At 42.1% G+C, this 14,050-nt stretch overlaps 1 protein-coding gene across 1 annotated transcript in view; it reads left to right on the top strand.

Annotated features, from left to right (window-relative positions):
* Nucleotides 1–14,050, top strand: part of LOC140727675 (immunoglobulin-like domain-containing receptor 1) — a 61,970-nt gene that overhangs the window by 43,174 nt on the left and 4,746 nt on the right. The window contains exons 5-6 of the mRNA XM_073045314.1: nt 9,777–9,923; nt 12,351–12,485. Coding sequence (XP_072901415.1) covers nt 9,777–9,923; nt 12,351–12,485 — 282 coding nt within the window. The remainder of the gene's footprint in view (nt 1–9,776; nt 9,924–12,350; nt 12,486–14,050) is intronic.

The following is a 14,050-nucleotide window of genomic DNA, read 5'->3' as shown; positions in this document are numbered from 1 at the left end:
ATTTCCATAGATGCTGCCTGACCAGCTGAGTACCTCCAGCACTTTGTGTGTGTTGCATGTGATACTACTGCTCATTATCTCAATTCCAGAGATTTTATCACATTTCAGGTTTCTTTTCATAAAGTTGTGATTTATTTTAGATTTGAAAGTTATTTTAAACAAAAAAGTCTTCAATTTTTATTTCTCCCTCTTTTCAATGGATTTTTTCCTTCTTATTCCTTTCAATATCGAAATTCAGTGAATTCATCTCCTTTACTTTCTACTTCTCCTTCTCAGCTCTTTTACTATGTGTTTATTGATCTTTAACTCTGATTGTCTATGTAATACCCCTGGTTTAGGACCATGCTTTTTTGTATCAATACTGTTATGCTGTTGGGTATTTTATTTTCTGCAGGTTTTCTCAAAGTGCAATGTAGTCCTTTTTATTACATTACACAATTGAATAATTCAGCTGATTGATAAGTTAGGCTAGTTGAATTAGCCAACAAGGTTTGTCTTGTTAACATTCTGTCCGATAAGATGCCCTGGAATATTCTAGAGGGATTGTGGGGTAGCCATTTTCTAGGGAGGGAGGGAGGGAGAGGGGGAGAGAGGGGGGGGGGGGGAGAGAGAGAGAGAGTGTGTAGGAGTTTTGGAAGAAGCAGAAGGAGCCAGTTGAAAGATGACAAACATGAGTGAAGACCTTGGTGAAACACTCATAGAACCCATTTAAGACAATAAGACCACAAGATATAGGAGCAGATTCAGACCATTTGACTGATCGAGTCTGCTCCACCATATTCTGAGGCTGTGTCCTCTGACCTTAGACGCTCCTACCATAGAAAACACCTTCTCTACATCCACTCTTTGTCCATCTGTTTAAGTTCTTCTGTAATCCCTCTAGCTCCTTAACACTACCTGCCCCTCCACCAATCTTCATATCATCTGCAAACTTTGCAACAAAGCCATCAATTCCATCATCCAAATCATTGACATTAAACGTAAAAAGAATCGATCCCAACACAGACCCCTGTGAAACACCACTCATCAATGGCAGAGAGTCATAAAAGGCTCCCTTTATTCCCACTCTTTGCCTCCAGCCAATCAGCCACTACATTATCCCTGCTAGAATTTTTCCTGTAATATCATGGGCTTGTAGCTTATTAAGCAACGTCATGTATGGTACCTTGTCAAAGGCCTTCTGAAAAACCAAGTACACAACATCAACCAATTCGTCTTTCTCTACCCTGCTTGTTACTTCTTTGATGAATTCCAACAGTTTTAGAAACATAGAAAACCTACAGCACAATATAGGCCCTTCGGCCTACAATGCTGTGCCAAACATGTACTTAGTTAGAAATTACCTAAGGTTACCCATAGCCCTCTATTTTGCAACCTATTCAGGAGTCTCTTAAAAGACCGTATCATATCCGCCTCCACCACCGTCGCTGGCAGCCCATTCCACGCACTCACCACTCTCTGCGTAAAGAAACATAAATTTACCCCTGACATCACCTCTGTACCTACTTCCAAGCACCTTAAAACTGTGCCCTCTCATGTTAGTAATTTCAGCTCTGGGAAGAAGCCTCTGACTATCCACAAGATCAATACCTCTCATCGTCCAAGGAGAAAAGGTGGAGTTCACTCAACCTATTCTCATAAGCCATGCTCCCCAATCCAGGCAATATCTTTGTAAATCTCCTCTGTACCCTTTCTATATTTTCCACATCCTTCCTGTAGTGAGGTGACCAGGACTGAGCACAGTATTCCAACTTAATCCCACAGTTGATGAAGGCCAATGTATCGTATGCCTTTTTAACCACAGAGTCAACCTGCACAACAGCTTTGAGTGTCCTATGGACTCAGACCCCAAGATCCCTCAGATCATCCATATTGCCAAGAGTCTTACCATTAATACTATATTCTGCCATCATATTTGACCTACCAAAATGAATCACCTCACACTTATCTGGGTTGAACTCCATCTGCCACTTCTCAGCCCAGTTTTGCATCCTATCAATGTCCTGCTGTAACCACTAACAGCCCTCCACACTATCCACAACAGCCCCAACCTTTGTGTCATCAGCAAATTTACTAACCAATCCCCCTCCACTTCCTCATCCAGGTCATTTATAAAAATCATGATGAGAAGAGATCCCAGAACAGATCCCCGAGGCACACCACTGGTCACTGACCTCCATGCAGAATATGACCCGTCTACAACCACTCTTTGCCTTCTGTGAGCAAGCCAATTCTTGATCCACAAAGCAAGGTGCCCTTGTACCCCCTGCCTCCTTACTTTCTCAATAAGTCTTGCATGGGTACCTTATCAATGCCTTGCTGAACTTTGTTGGTCTGTACTTTCCCTTGAGGAATCCATGCTGACTCTTGTCTATTTTCTCATGTGTCTCCAAGTACCCTGAGACCTTATCTTTAATAATCGACTCCAAAATCTTCCCAACTACAGAGGTCAGACTAACTGGCTTAGAGTTTCCTTTCATCTGCCTCTCACCCTTCCTGAAGAGTGAAATAATGTTTGCAATTTTCCAGTCTTTTGGAACCATTCCAAAATCTAGTGAGATCTTGAAAGATCATTACTAATGACTCCACAATCTCTTCAGTCAGCACTTTCAGAACTCTGGGCTCTACACTATCTGGTCTAGCTGACTTATCTACCTTAAGAATTTTCAGTTTCCCAATAAATTTCTCTCTAGTTAAGGTAACTTCACACACTTCATGCCTCTTGATACCTGGAACTTTCATCATACTGCCAGTGAAGACTAATGCAAAATACTTATCCCGTTCATCCACTATTTTGTTGTCCTCCATTACTACCTCTCCAGCATCTTTTTTACATTTTATGTAAATGAAGAAATGTTTGGTATCCTCTTTCATATTATTGGCTAACTTACTTTCATATTCCATTTTTACCTTAATGACTTTTTTAGCTGTCTTCTGTTGGTTTTTCAAAGCTTCCCAATCCTCTAACTTCTCACTAATCTTTTCTCCATTATATGCGCTCTCTTTGGCTTTTATGTTAATTTTGACTTCTTTTGTTAGCTATGGTTGAGTCATCTTTCCTTTAGAATACTTCTTCCTCTTTGGGATGTATATATCCTGAGCTTTCCGAATTGTTTACAGAAATTCTAGCCATTGCTGCTGTGCTGTCATCCCTGCCAGTGTTCTTTTCCAATCAATTCTGGCCAACTCGTCTCTCATGCCTTTGTAATTCCCTTTAGTTCAGTGAAATACTGATACATCTCACTTCAGCTTCTCCTTCTGAAATGTCAGGGTGAATTTGATCATATTATGATCCCTTGTCCTTAAGGGTTCTTTTGCCTTAAGTTCTCTAATGAATTCTGGTTCATTGCACAACACCCAATCAAGAATAGCTGATCCTCCACTGGGCTCAACCATGAGCTGCTCTAAAAAGCCATCTCTTAGGCACTGTAGAAACTCACCCTCCTGTAATCCAGCACCAAACTGATTTTTCCCAATCTACCTGCATATTTAAGTCCCCCCAGGACGATTGTAACATCCTTCTGGCATGCGTTTGGAAGGACAGATACTGCTGTCAGAAAATCTTCATGTAGACAATGATCTCATGGAGAATATACGGATAACTTTAAATTAGCTAGTTATCATATCACCTTGAATAATATTCAATGCTTTGTCCTTGGATGTGGTGTGGATATTTATTGATGTTCCACAACTTTTTTTCAGGCAGAACTGTTTTGTACAGTGAGTAAATGAAGGGAAGCAAACTGGATTGATTATGCCACAGTGAGCTCCAACAATAAAGTGCTCACTATAAGCTCATATGTGTGTAATGGCCCCTTTACTTCATTTTGTTTGTTACAGTTTAAAAATATTTTGTCAATGCAACTTTAATCTAAGCCTATTCTGGTGTGAGTTAAATTATTGCTTCCTGGCAAACAGTAAATTTGCATGGGTGTCAATATTCATATATGTAACAGTCCTACTTTCCCTTAGAGACATTCAACCTTTTATGTGTTGTGTTTACCCGAATCATATTTACCCTAGATGTGGTTGTTTATTGGAAATTGCCTTTTTATCATTATTCACCATGCATTGTAGAGTTATGCTACTGTTAAGTTGGATTCACAGGAATAGTTGGCTCGTTATGAGCCTACGGTGGAAGGGTTACATCTAAAATTATGTATTCAGGTCAGACAGTAAGGGAAATCTCATCTCTGGGACCAGAATAAATTATAAACAAATAAAAATATGAAGCATTTCCTAGGACACCACTGACAACTATAAGAAATTGTACACCCCATGAAGCTGAGGATAATGCTGTCTGAATGTATGTATAAGTTTTAAAACCTCTTACTTTCTAGAACGTTCACAAGTTTCGAATGTTGTAATTCAAACAAATGTCAAGAGTCGGACTGTTAAATATCTAGTGGTGTGATTGTCTTTGGTTCTCTCTAATTGAAAATGTGATCTGCTTTTGGTTACAGAAGCAGCCACTTTGGCCCACTACATCCACATTGATGCTCAGCTGCTCATTTTCACTCATTCTACAATGTTCTCATTTTTTTATTCTCCACACTTGGTCACCACCTCCATCCAGATTCTGTCACTTATCTGTATGTAATGGCTTCTTTGTAATGTGTCTCTGCTAAGGTGAATGTAATGTTCACTGCTGAGGTAATGGTTTCTCTGTAGCAGCAATGTTTGGGTTTTGGCTAGAGATAATGGGGCTTTGGAATGCAGGGGTTAGCCAATGAGGAAATGTTCTTTCTTGTGTGTCTGGGAGCCGGGTTTTTTCGCGGTCTTTGGTCGAGGAGAGATGAAGACAGAAGACGCAAATGGAGAGATTTGGTAAGCCACCAGACGGGGTGAACTCGGAGCGAGGGTCCGAGGGGCAGCGACGATCAAAGGAGGATTGGTGAAGGGGAAACCGCGAGCTCCAACTTTTGTGCACAGACTGTTTATTATTAAATCTTATGATCTGGGCCCTTTTTCTTTTATATTTTGTTTCTCTACTAACAATATAATCAAAGTAAGAGTTATAAAGCTTAATTGTTTAATCACATATTGTGTACTGTTTGTTATTTCATGGTACTGATTTGTAACAGGGGACACATCGTGCAGCATCCACTCGAACAGGATTTCTTATGTTTGGCCAGGCAGGGGGTTATCACCCCCTATATTAAGCTGCTAGGCAAAGCGAGTGTTATAATTGTGGGGGCTCCTCTGGGATTGATTATGTTGGATGCTGTGTGATTACCCTGAGCAATGACCCAGTGGGGCAGATATATGTACTCCAGATGAATTGTTAATTCCACTGTTAAGTACTGTTAAAGTTGCGATTGTGAGCGGAGGTTTGCTAAAATGGCGGGCGCAACTCTCGTTTTAATGCAGACCAGCGCTGAGGTAGCTGGAGGTGGAGATTTCAAAGACAGGGTTCTATCTGAGAAGTGAGGGGAAAGAGTGGTCGGTTTTGGAATGTATAATTAATCCATGTCCCCCAGTGAAGAATGAGAATTCTGAGGTAGTATCTGCCCTTACTTCTCTGTGAATAAATGGATAAATCAGATTCAAAGTCCCAGCTGTGGCAGGCTCTGCCTGTTCTTTGGAATAGAAGTCTAGAGGCCCCTATGTGTCCCCAATAGTAGTGGCCTGGAAGAAAGACGGGAAAGTGTGCATGTGTGTAGACGATAGGACTCTGAACAGGTGCGTCGTCCCTGATCAGTATGCGGTCCTGAGGGTCGAGGATGCGCTGGCCTGTCTGAGTGGTGCCAAGTGGTTCAGTGTGCTGGATTTGAGGAGTGGTTATTACCAGATCCCCATGAGTGAGGCTGACAAAGAGAAGACGGCATTTATATGTCTCCTGGGATTCTTCCAGTTCGAAAGGATGCCACAGGGCATATTGGGAGCCCTGGCAACCTTCTAGTAGGTCATGGAAAAGATGGTGGGGGATATGAACTTCCTTGAGGTATTGGTGTATTTAGATGACCTCATAGTATTTGGGAGGCTACTGAAGGTGCTCGGCCACCTGAAAGCTGAAGGGTTAAAACTTTCACTGGACAAGTGCCAGTTCTGTCAAACATCTGTTAGCTATGTTGGACACACAATCTCATGGAATGGAGCAGCTACAGACCCGGCCAAGATAGAAGTGGTGACCACTTGGCCAATGCCCCAGACTGTGAATGCTCTGCGCTCATTCCTTGGGTTCTGTGGTTATTATCAGAGATTTGTGAAGGGCTACGCCAAAGTGAGTCACCCCTTGAATCAGCTTCTGTGTGGTTACCCTCCCTTGGGGAAGAAAGGGAGTGGGAAAAAAGGACACGAGGGTGGAGAATATCTAAACCCATCGGAAACCTTTGGACAGAGGTGGGATGTAAAATGTGGGGAGGCTTTTCAGTCGCTGAAGGAGTTGCTGAACCAGACGCCGGTGCCGGCTTTTATGGACCCCAGATTGCCATGTGTACTGCACACAGATGGGGGCATCCTGTATCAGGATCAGGGCACTGGGTTGAGGTCTGTGGCATTTGTCAGCTGGAATTTGTCGCCCTCCAAGAGAAACTATCCCACCCACAAGCTGGAATTCCCAGTGTTGAAATGGGCGGTGGTGGATAAGCTGAGTGACTGTCTCTACGGGGCCAAGTTTGAGGTGGGACAGACAACAACCCCCTAACTTATATTCTGACCTCGGCGAAACTGGATGCCACAGGCCATCGGTGGTTGGCAGCGTTGTCTGCCTATGATTTCAGCCTGATGTACTGGCTGGGAAGCCGGAATATTGATGCGGATGTTTTGTTCTGACAGGCGCATGAGGGACTGGACAGGGACGAGGAGTGGGAGAGCGTTCCTGCCCCTGGGGGGAAGGCCATGTGTCAGTTTGCCATCACTGTGAAGGCAGAGGAAAAGGAGGGGCCGGATTGAGCGGTGGATCAATTGGGGGCTTCTGATGACGCCATTCCCCATTAACCTGACAGCTCTGAAAACCAATCAGCTGCTGGAATTGAGTTCTGGGGAAGTGGCAGCTGCTCGGCGAGATGATCCGGGTATTGGCACTATTTGGTCCGCGGTTGAAAAGGGAGACATGGCTCAGGCGGAGAAGATGAAACACGCTTCGGTTCCTCCGTTACTGAAAGAATGTCCTCGGCTGGAGTTGAAGAACCAGATATTATGCCAGGTCACGTCACCCCCAGACAAACCTCAGCGTTGCCAGCTGGTTCTGCCCAAGAAGTATCGGAGGATGGCGTTGAAGTCACTTCATGATGATTCTGCACATTTGGGGATGGAAGAGGCCTATGGATTGCTCAGAGACCAGTTTTACTGGCCCCGGATGAAGTTGGAGGTTGAAGAATACTGCAAGTCATGCATTCGCTGCTTACGGCGGAAGACACTGCCTACGCGGGTAGCTCCTTTGTCCCACTTGCAGAGTGCAGGGCCCCTGGACCTAGTGTGTATGGATTTCCTGTCCATAGAACCCGATGCAAGCAACACAGTGAATGTCTTGGTCATCATGGACCACTACACTAGATATGCTCAGGCTTTTCCTACCAAGGCGAATACAGTGGCAAAAGTGTTATGGGAGAAGTATTTCAGGGCGATCCCCAGTGTTTAATCGGACCTTGCTAGACATGCTTGGAACCCTGGACATCAGCAAGAAGAGCAGGTGGAGCAACATATTGGGCATCTGGTTCATTGTTACAACTGTACACAAAAGGAAGCTTCTGGGCACTCGCCATATTGTCTGATGTTTGGGCACGAGACGAGGTTGCCCATTGACCTTTGTTTTGGGACTGACATGGGTGACTTACCTCCAAATCCTTATCTGAAGTATGTGCCTGATATGAGGAGAGAACTGAAAAGGGCTTATGAATTGGGTGGGTCACAGCCGCCAAGCAGAATCGTGGAAATAGGAGGTATGATCAGAAGGTGAGGTTCTCCCAACTCCTGCTGGAAGACCGTCCTCATAAGGAATTTTGGGGGCTACCTGGAAAGCATAAATTGGCTGACCGCTGGGTGGCCACACCCTATGTGGTGGAGAGTCAGATGCCAAACCTACCAGTTTTCTGAGTGAAACCAGAGGAGGGGAATGGGCCTGTCAAGATTCTCCATCCAGACCAGCTGTTGCCCCGGGACAAGAGGTGCAGGTAGATCAAGAGTCTGACTTGGAGCCTACACCTAGTAAGAGGACTCTGCAAAAACGCAGTGTGACTGCAGGGCCCACAGCGGGAGAGGCTGGACCAGGCCCTGCCCCTGAGAGGGATACTGATTCAGAGGATGAGGACCTGGATGTGTGGTATATGCTGACTTTTGCTATTGATTGAGGAAGAGACTTCTGGCCCTTCTCCCACTAAGTGAAGTGGGGGAGAGGCTATCTGTGGGCAGCCTGGGTTACTGTAGGACCCTGAAGGAGAGGAAGCGGGGCCTGGACACGGAACAGGGGGCTCTGAGTTGCAGGGGGACATGAGTGATAGATCAAGGGAGGATTCGTCAAGTAGACCCGAAGTATCCCCAGTAGCGGCTGAGCCTGAAAAGTTAGGTGAGGAGGTACGGATGCCTCAGAATTAGGAAACCACCGGATAGGTTGGCCTAGGTAGTGCCTGGGGAACAGGGCATGATCTCTACTGTTTTGGGGAGCTATGTCACTGCCTTTTGCACCAGGATTGAGCTTTGTGTTTTGCAGGAAAGGTTGGTGAATTATCTCAATGTCAAGAGGGCATGACTAAATTTGATGGGGGGAGAATGTAATGGCTTCTTTGTAATGTGTCACAGCTAAGGCTAATGTAATGGCTTCTCTGTATTGTTCACTGCTGAGGTAATGGTTTCTCTGTAGTAGCAATGTTTGGGTTTTGGCTAGAGATAACAGAGATGGCTAGAATGCAGGGGTTAGCCAATAAGGAAATGTTGTTCTTTCTTGTGTGTCTGGGAGCCGGGTTTTCTCACGGTCTTTGGTCGAGGAGAGATGAAGAGAGAAGACGCAAATTGAGAGATCTGGTAAACCACCAGACGGGGTGGACTCGGAGCGAGGGTCCGAGGGTCAGCAACGATTGAAGGAGGATTGGTGAAGGGGAAACTGTGAGCTCCAACTTTTGTGCACAGACTGTTTAGTTTTAAATCTTATGATCTGGGCCCTTTTTCTTTTATATTTTGTTTCTCTACTAACTATATAATCAAAGCAAGAGTTATAAAGCTTAATCATTTAATCACATCTTGTGTGTTGTTTGTTATTTTGGAGTACTGATTTGTAACAGAGGACACATCGTACAGCAACCACCCAAATGGGATTTCTTAAGTTTGGCCGGGCAGGGGGTTATCACCCCCTCTAGTAAGCAACTAGGCAAAGCGAGTGTTACATATACAACAGGGGCCATTTACAATGGCCAGTTTACCCACCAATCTGCATGTCTTTAAAAGGTGGAAGTAAACTGCAGCTTCCACAGGAAATTCACAAGGTCACTGGAAGAACATGCAAACTCCAGACACACAGCACCCAAGGTCCAGATTGAGCACAGATCTTAGGCATTGCAAGGCAGTGGGTCTACTAACTGTGCAGCTGTGTCACCTGTTTATCATCCGAATGGGAGAAATAAAGGCTCTATAATGTTGTCTCTGAGGTAATAAAAAGATACTGCATATTCAGTTCACTGGGATCATCGTATTATGCCACTAGTCTCTACTTGGATTGTGCTTTGATTTGCTTGTGCCTTTTATGCTGGGGCTGTTCATTAGTGAGAATTACTTCCCACAAACAATGTGCAAAGTGCTTTATTGGAAAAAGACTATTATTTCCATCTTTTCTTCTTTTTCAGATTGGCTGACGGTGATATTTATTATCATGGGTTTTTTACTGTTATTCATTTTGATAAGTATCTGTTGGTGTCAATGCTGTCCACAACGATGCTGTTGCTATGTTCGGTGCATTTGCTGCCCAAAACATTGCTGTTGCCCAGAGAAAGGTAAATCTACTATTTATTATTTTCCTGTGGGTTATCTTTCTACTCTTTCTCATACAACAGTAGTTGGATAATATGGTTAATAAGGGAGGGATTTCTAATGAGCATATGATGTTATGAACAAGTTATGAACGTGCTGATTAATTGACACAGGGATCTCATTCTTCTATGAGTGAGATGCAGGGATATTCCAAGATCTGCATACATCATATCAGTATTTTAGTTGTGTACAGACCTTATGCTGATGTTAATGTACATTGTTACATCGTTAGAAACCAGGAAAACATAGAAACGTAGAAAACTTGTGCACAATATAGGCTGTTCGGCCCACAATGATGTGCCAAACATGTACTTACCTAGAAATTACCGAAGGTTACCCATAGCCCTCTATTTTTCTATGCTCCATGTACGGTACCTATCCAGGAGTCTCTTAAAAGACCCTATCATATTCGCCTCCTCCACCATTGCTGGCAGCCCATTCCACGCACTCACTAATCTCTGCGTAAGAAAAAAAAGCTTACCCCTGACATCTCCTCTGTACCTACTTCCAAGCACCTGAAAACAATGCCCTCTCGTGTTAGCTATTTCAGCCCTGGGAAAATGCCTCTGACTATCCACACGATCAATGCCTCTCATCATCTTATACACCATTATCAGGTCACCTCTCATCCTCCATCACTATAAGGGGAAAAGGCTGAGCTCACACAACCTATTCTCTTAAGGCATGTTGCCCAATCCAGGCAACATCCTTGTAAATCTCCTCTGCACCCTTTCTATAGTTTCCACATCCTTCCTGTAGTGAGGTGACCAGAACTGAGCACAGTACTCCAAGTGGAGCCTGACTGTAACATTCCCTTTCGGCTCTTAAACTCAATCCCACGGTTGATGAAGGCGGATGGACTGTATGCCTTCTTAACCACAGAGTCAACCTGTGCAGCAGCTTTGAGTGTCCTATGGACTCAGACCCCAAGATCCCTTGATCCTCCACACTGCCAAGAGTCTAATACTATATTCTGCCATCATATTTGACCTACCAAAATGAATCACCTCTCACTTACCTGGGTTGAACTCCATCTACCAGAAGTTGCACTTTTATTTTTTCTTAAAATGTGGCTGGGAGAATCCAGGGCGTTGTCACAAATTAACTCATTTTATATAGAATTAAAAAAGGTGAGCCTACCTTTTTTATTGTGAGAAGACATTAGTATTATAGTTCATTTTCTGTAAAGATCTATTGTTTTCTACATACTGATTTTCATATTTTCTTTTATAATTCTTGAATAGTTAAGAGGAATTTGATGGGTTTTCCTTTGTCTGATATATTAACCAGTTCTCTGGATCCTAATCACTTGATGTAACCCATATTTAAGGTGCATGACAATGAATTGTGTAACTGAATTGACTTGCACATCATCTTTGTCTCCGTTGAAAATACGTAGACAAACTATAGTTAGCATTATTTTGATTGATATTTGGACACAGGTTTTGAACCTTATATCCAGACATTATCTTTGTATCTATACAATTCAAAAAGCCCCACTGCTTTCAAATGAACATGTACTGTGCAGTTAGCACATGGTGTATTTATTTTGAAACTTAATCCCAAAGGAGTATGCAATGCAGGATTTATGGAGCCACTTACTTGTATGCATAACAATGGTAATTGTGTCAACTTACAAAGCTAGGATAATATTTTTCCTAGTGCCTTGGTTCTGCTTTGGAACATGGAGAATGAATTCTGTTCTGATAGGCCAGTTGATTAACAAGCAGGAAGCATGAAAACATCCTGCAATTTTGGGAGTCAGATTTCTGCCTTTAGGTGTATGGTGCATTTAAAATAAATGGGGTTGATTCCATTGAAGCAGAAAAATGAGCAAATAATGTAAAACCACTTGTATACTTATTTATAAAGCTTTGCAAATTCATCTGCTTTCTGTGGATTTACTCAATTTGCAGAACGAGTGTGAGGAGATGAAACTCATCAGCAAACCTGGGAAACGTCCAGGAAATAGACTGAAATTAGATGCACACGATATATATTACACCATTAAATCTTCCTAAGTTTGAAGTATTTGGGAACATGAAAGTGCATGTGTGTTTAACAGTCTTCAAATTGTTATATCAGTGGCACAAAGCTAAATTTTGTAATATGTAGCATCTTAGCCTGCATAACTCGTATATCTGTTGTTTTAAAATACAAGTGAACTGTTTGCTAACTCTCCCTATTAATTAATGGGCATTGTTGTTTTTGGTTGTGAAATATAGTAGAAATGATAGCAACAATGACTGGCAACCAAATGAAATCCCATCAAATAGTAGCTTGCATCCTATTATATACATGGTAGTAATTCCATCTATAAGCTGCTGCTGTATAATTCAATTATGTAGAAACAATTTGTTATCTGGCGATGTATATTTTTTTAATCTTAGCTCTTGCGAGGCATGAATTTGTCAAGCAGGCAAAGCAGGGACTAATACCTTGGATGTACAATGGGCCTATGTATAGTGAAGAAGAAAGGAATTCACATTTAAACTCTTTCTACATGAATGGGCCATCACAAAGAGGTATGTAGTTTAATATTAATTCACCAGTGTATGTTTGGACTGTTGAGACAAAAAATAGCTCACGATAACATATGCATCAGTGACTTCAGTGCCATCTCAGTTTATTATGGGTCAAAATTGAAGTTGGCATTGTCTTTGGATTTCCAGGAGGAAACTTGCAAACTCCACACCATTAACGCTTGAGCAATGGGTCGAGCCGTGGTCTCTGGAGCTGATAGGCAAAACCATTAATTGCTGTGCTAATTAATGATTTGCTTACATCACTTGCAGTAGATCAGTATAACATCAACTTTTCTTTAATATAAAGTACAAAGTAGATTTTATTATCAAAGTACATACATGTCTCCATATACAACCCTGAGATTCATTTTCCTGCAGCAATATTCAGCAAATCTATAGAATCGTGACTACAACAGGATCAATGAAAGATCAACCAGAGTGCAGAAAGCAACAAACTATTCAAATGCAAATATTAAGTAAATAGCAATAAATAATGACAATATGAGATGAAGAGTCTTTAAAGTTCGATCATTGGTTGTCAGACCATTTCAGTGATGGGGCAAATAGGTGTAGTTTTCGCCTTCTGTTCATGAACCTGATGGCTGAGGCGTAGTAATTGTTCTTGAACTTGGTGGTAAAGCCAGAAGAAAGTGCTGACAAGTACTTATCAATCTGTAGACTGCAAATAGATCAAAGCAGAAGATAGCAACAACTTGAATATACAAGGAGGTCTTGATCTAAGTTTCTGCACTGCCTGAGATTTTAGTTCCACAAAATAGACCTTGTTCGTAAGCTTGTAATTGTATGATTTGCAGCATTGTTTTCATTTACAGCAATGAGTAAATAGTTGTGCTTGATCAAGTTTATTTTGTCATTCAATCATATACATGTATCCAGCTCAATGAAATAACATTCATCTGGGACCAAGATGCAAAACACAGTTCACATTTCACATACAGCACATAAAACGTATTAACACAATAATATTAATAGATAATTAAAAAATCTCTCTGTGTACAAATTGACATAAAGTGCATATGCACATATAGTTAAGAATACGACAGTATAATGCTACTGGTTTTGTCATAAATAATGTGTACTGGATGGTCATAGTGTATTCAGAAGTCTCACAACCTGGGGGGAGGAAGCTGTTACCCAGCCTAACAAAGTCCTTGATCTTATGCTGCGGTACCTTCTGTCTGATGGTAGGATGTTAAAGTGATTGTCGGACAGATGGGATGGGTCCTTGACAATGCTGAGGCAATGCTTGACTTTTCTTATGATACTTACATTGTCAAGGTGGCATAATTTTTGGCTTTCCTAAACATTGCATCAGCAATGTGTAACAATGCTGGTCTTTTTCAATTCATGAAAAAAAAGTTATACATTCATCTCATGGCATTATTTCAAATCAAATCAGGTTTAATTATCATTCAAACCTTACATGGATACAGTTGAATAAGACTGTTCATCTGGGGCCAAGGTGCAAGCCATTCAAAATAGCAAGCACCATGCAAAAAAGCAAGTAATGTAATTCAAAATTAGCAAGGAAAGAAGAGTATTCA

Source organism: Hemitrygon akajei, chromosome 5 (genome assembly GCF_048418815.1).
Source record: "Hemitrygon akajei chromosome 5, sHemAka1.3, whole genome shotgun sequence".
NCBI lineage: Eukaryota > Metazoa > Chordata > Chondrichthyes > Myliobatiformes > Dasyatidae > Hemitrygon > Hemitrygon akajei.
Note: the sequence above shows the minus strand (reverse complement) of the source record. Positions and strands in the feature narration are given on the sequence as shown.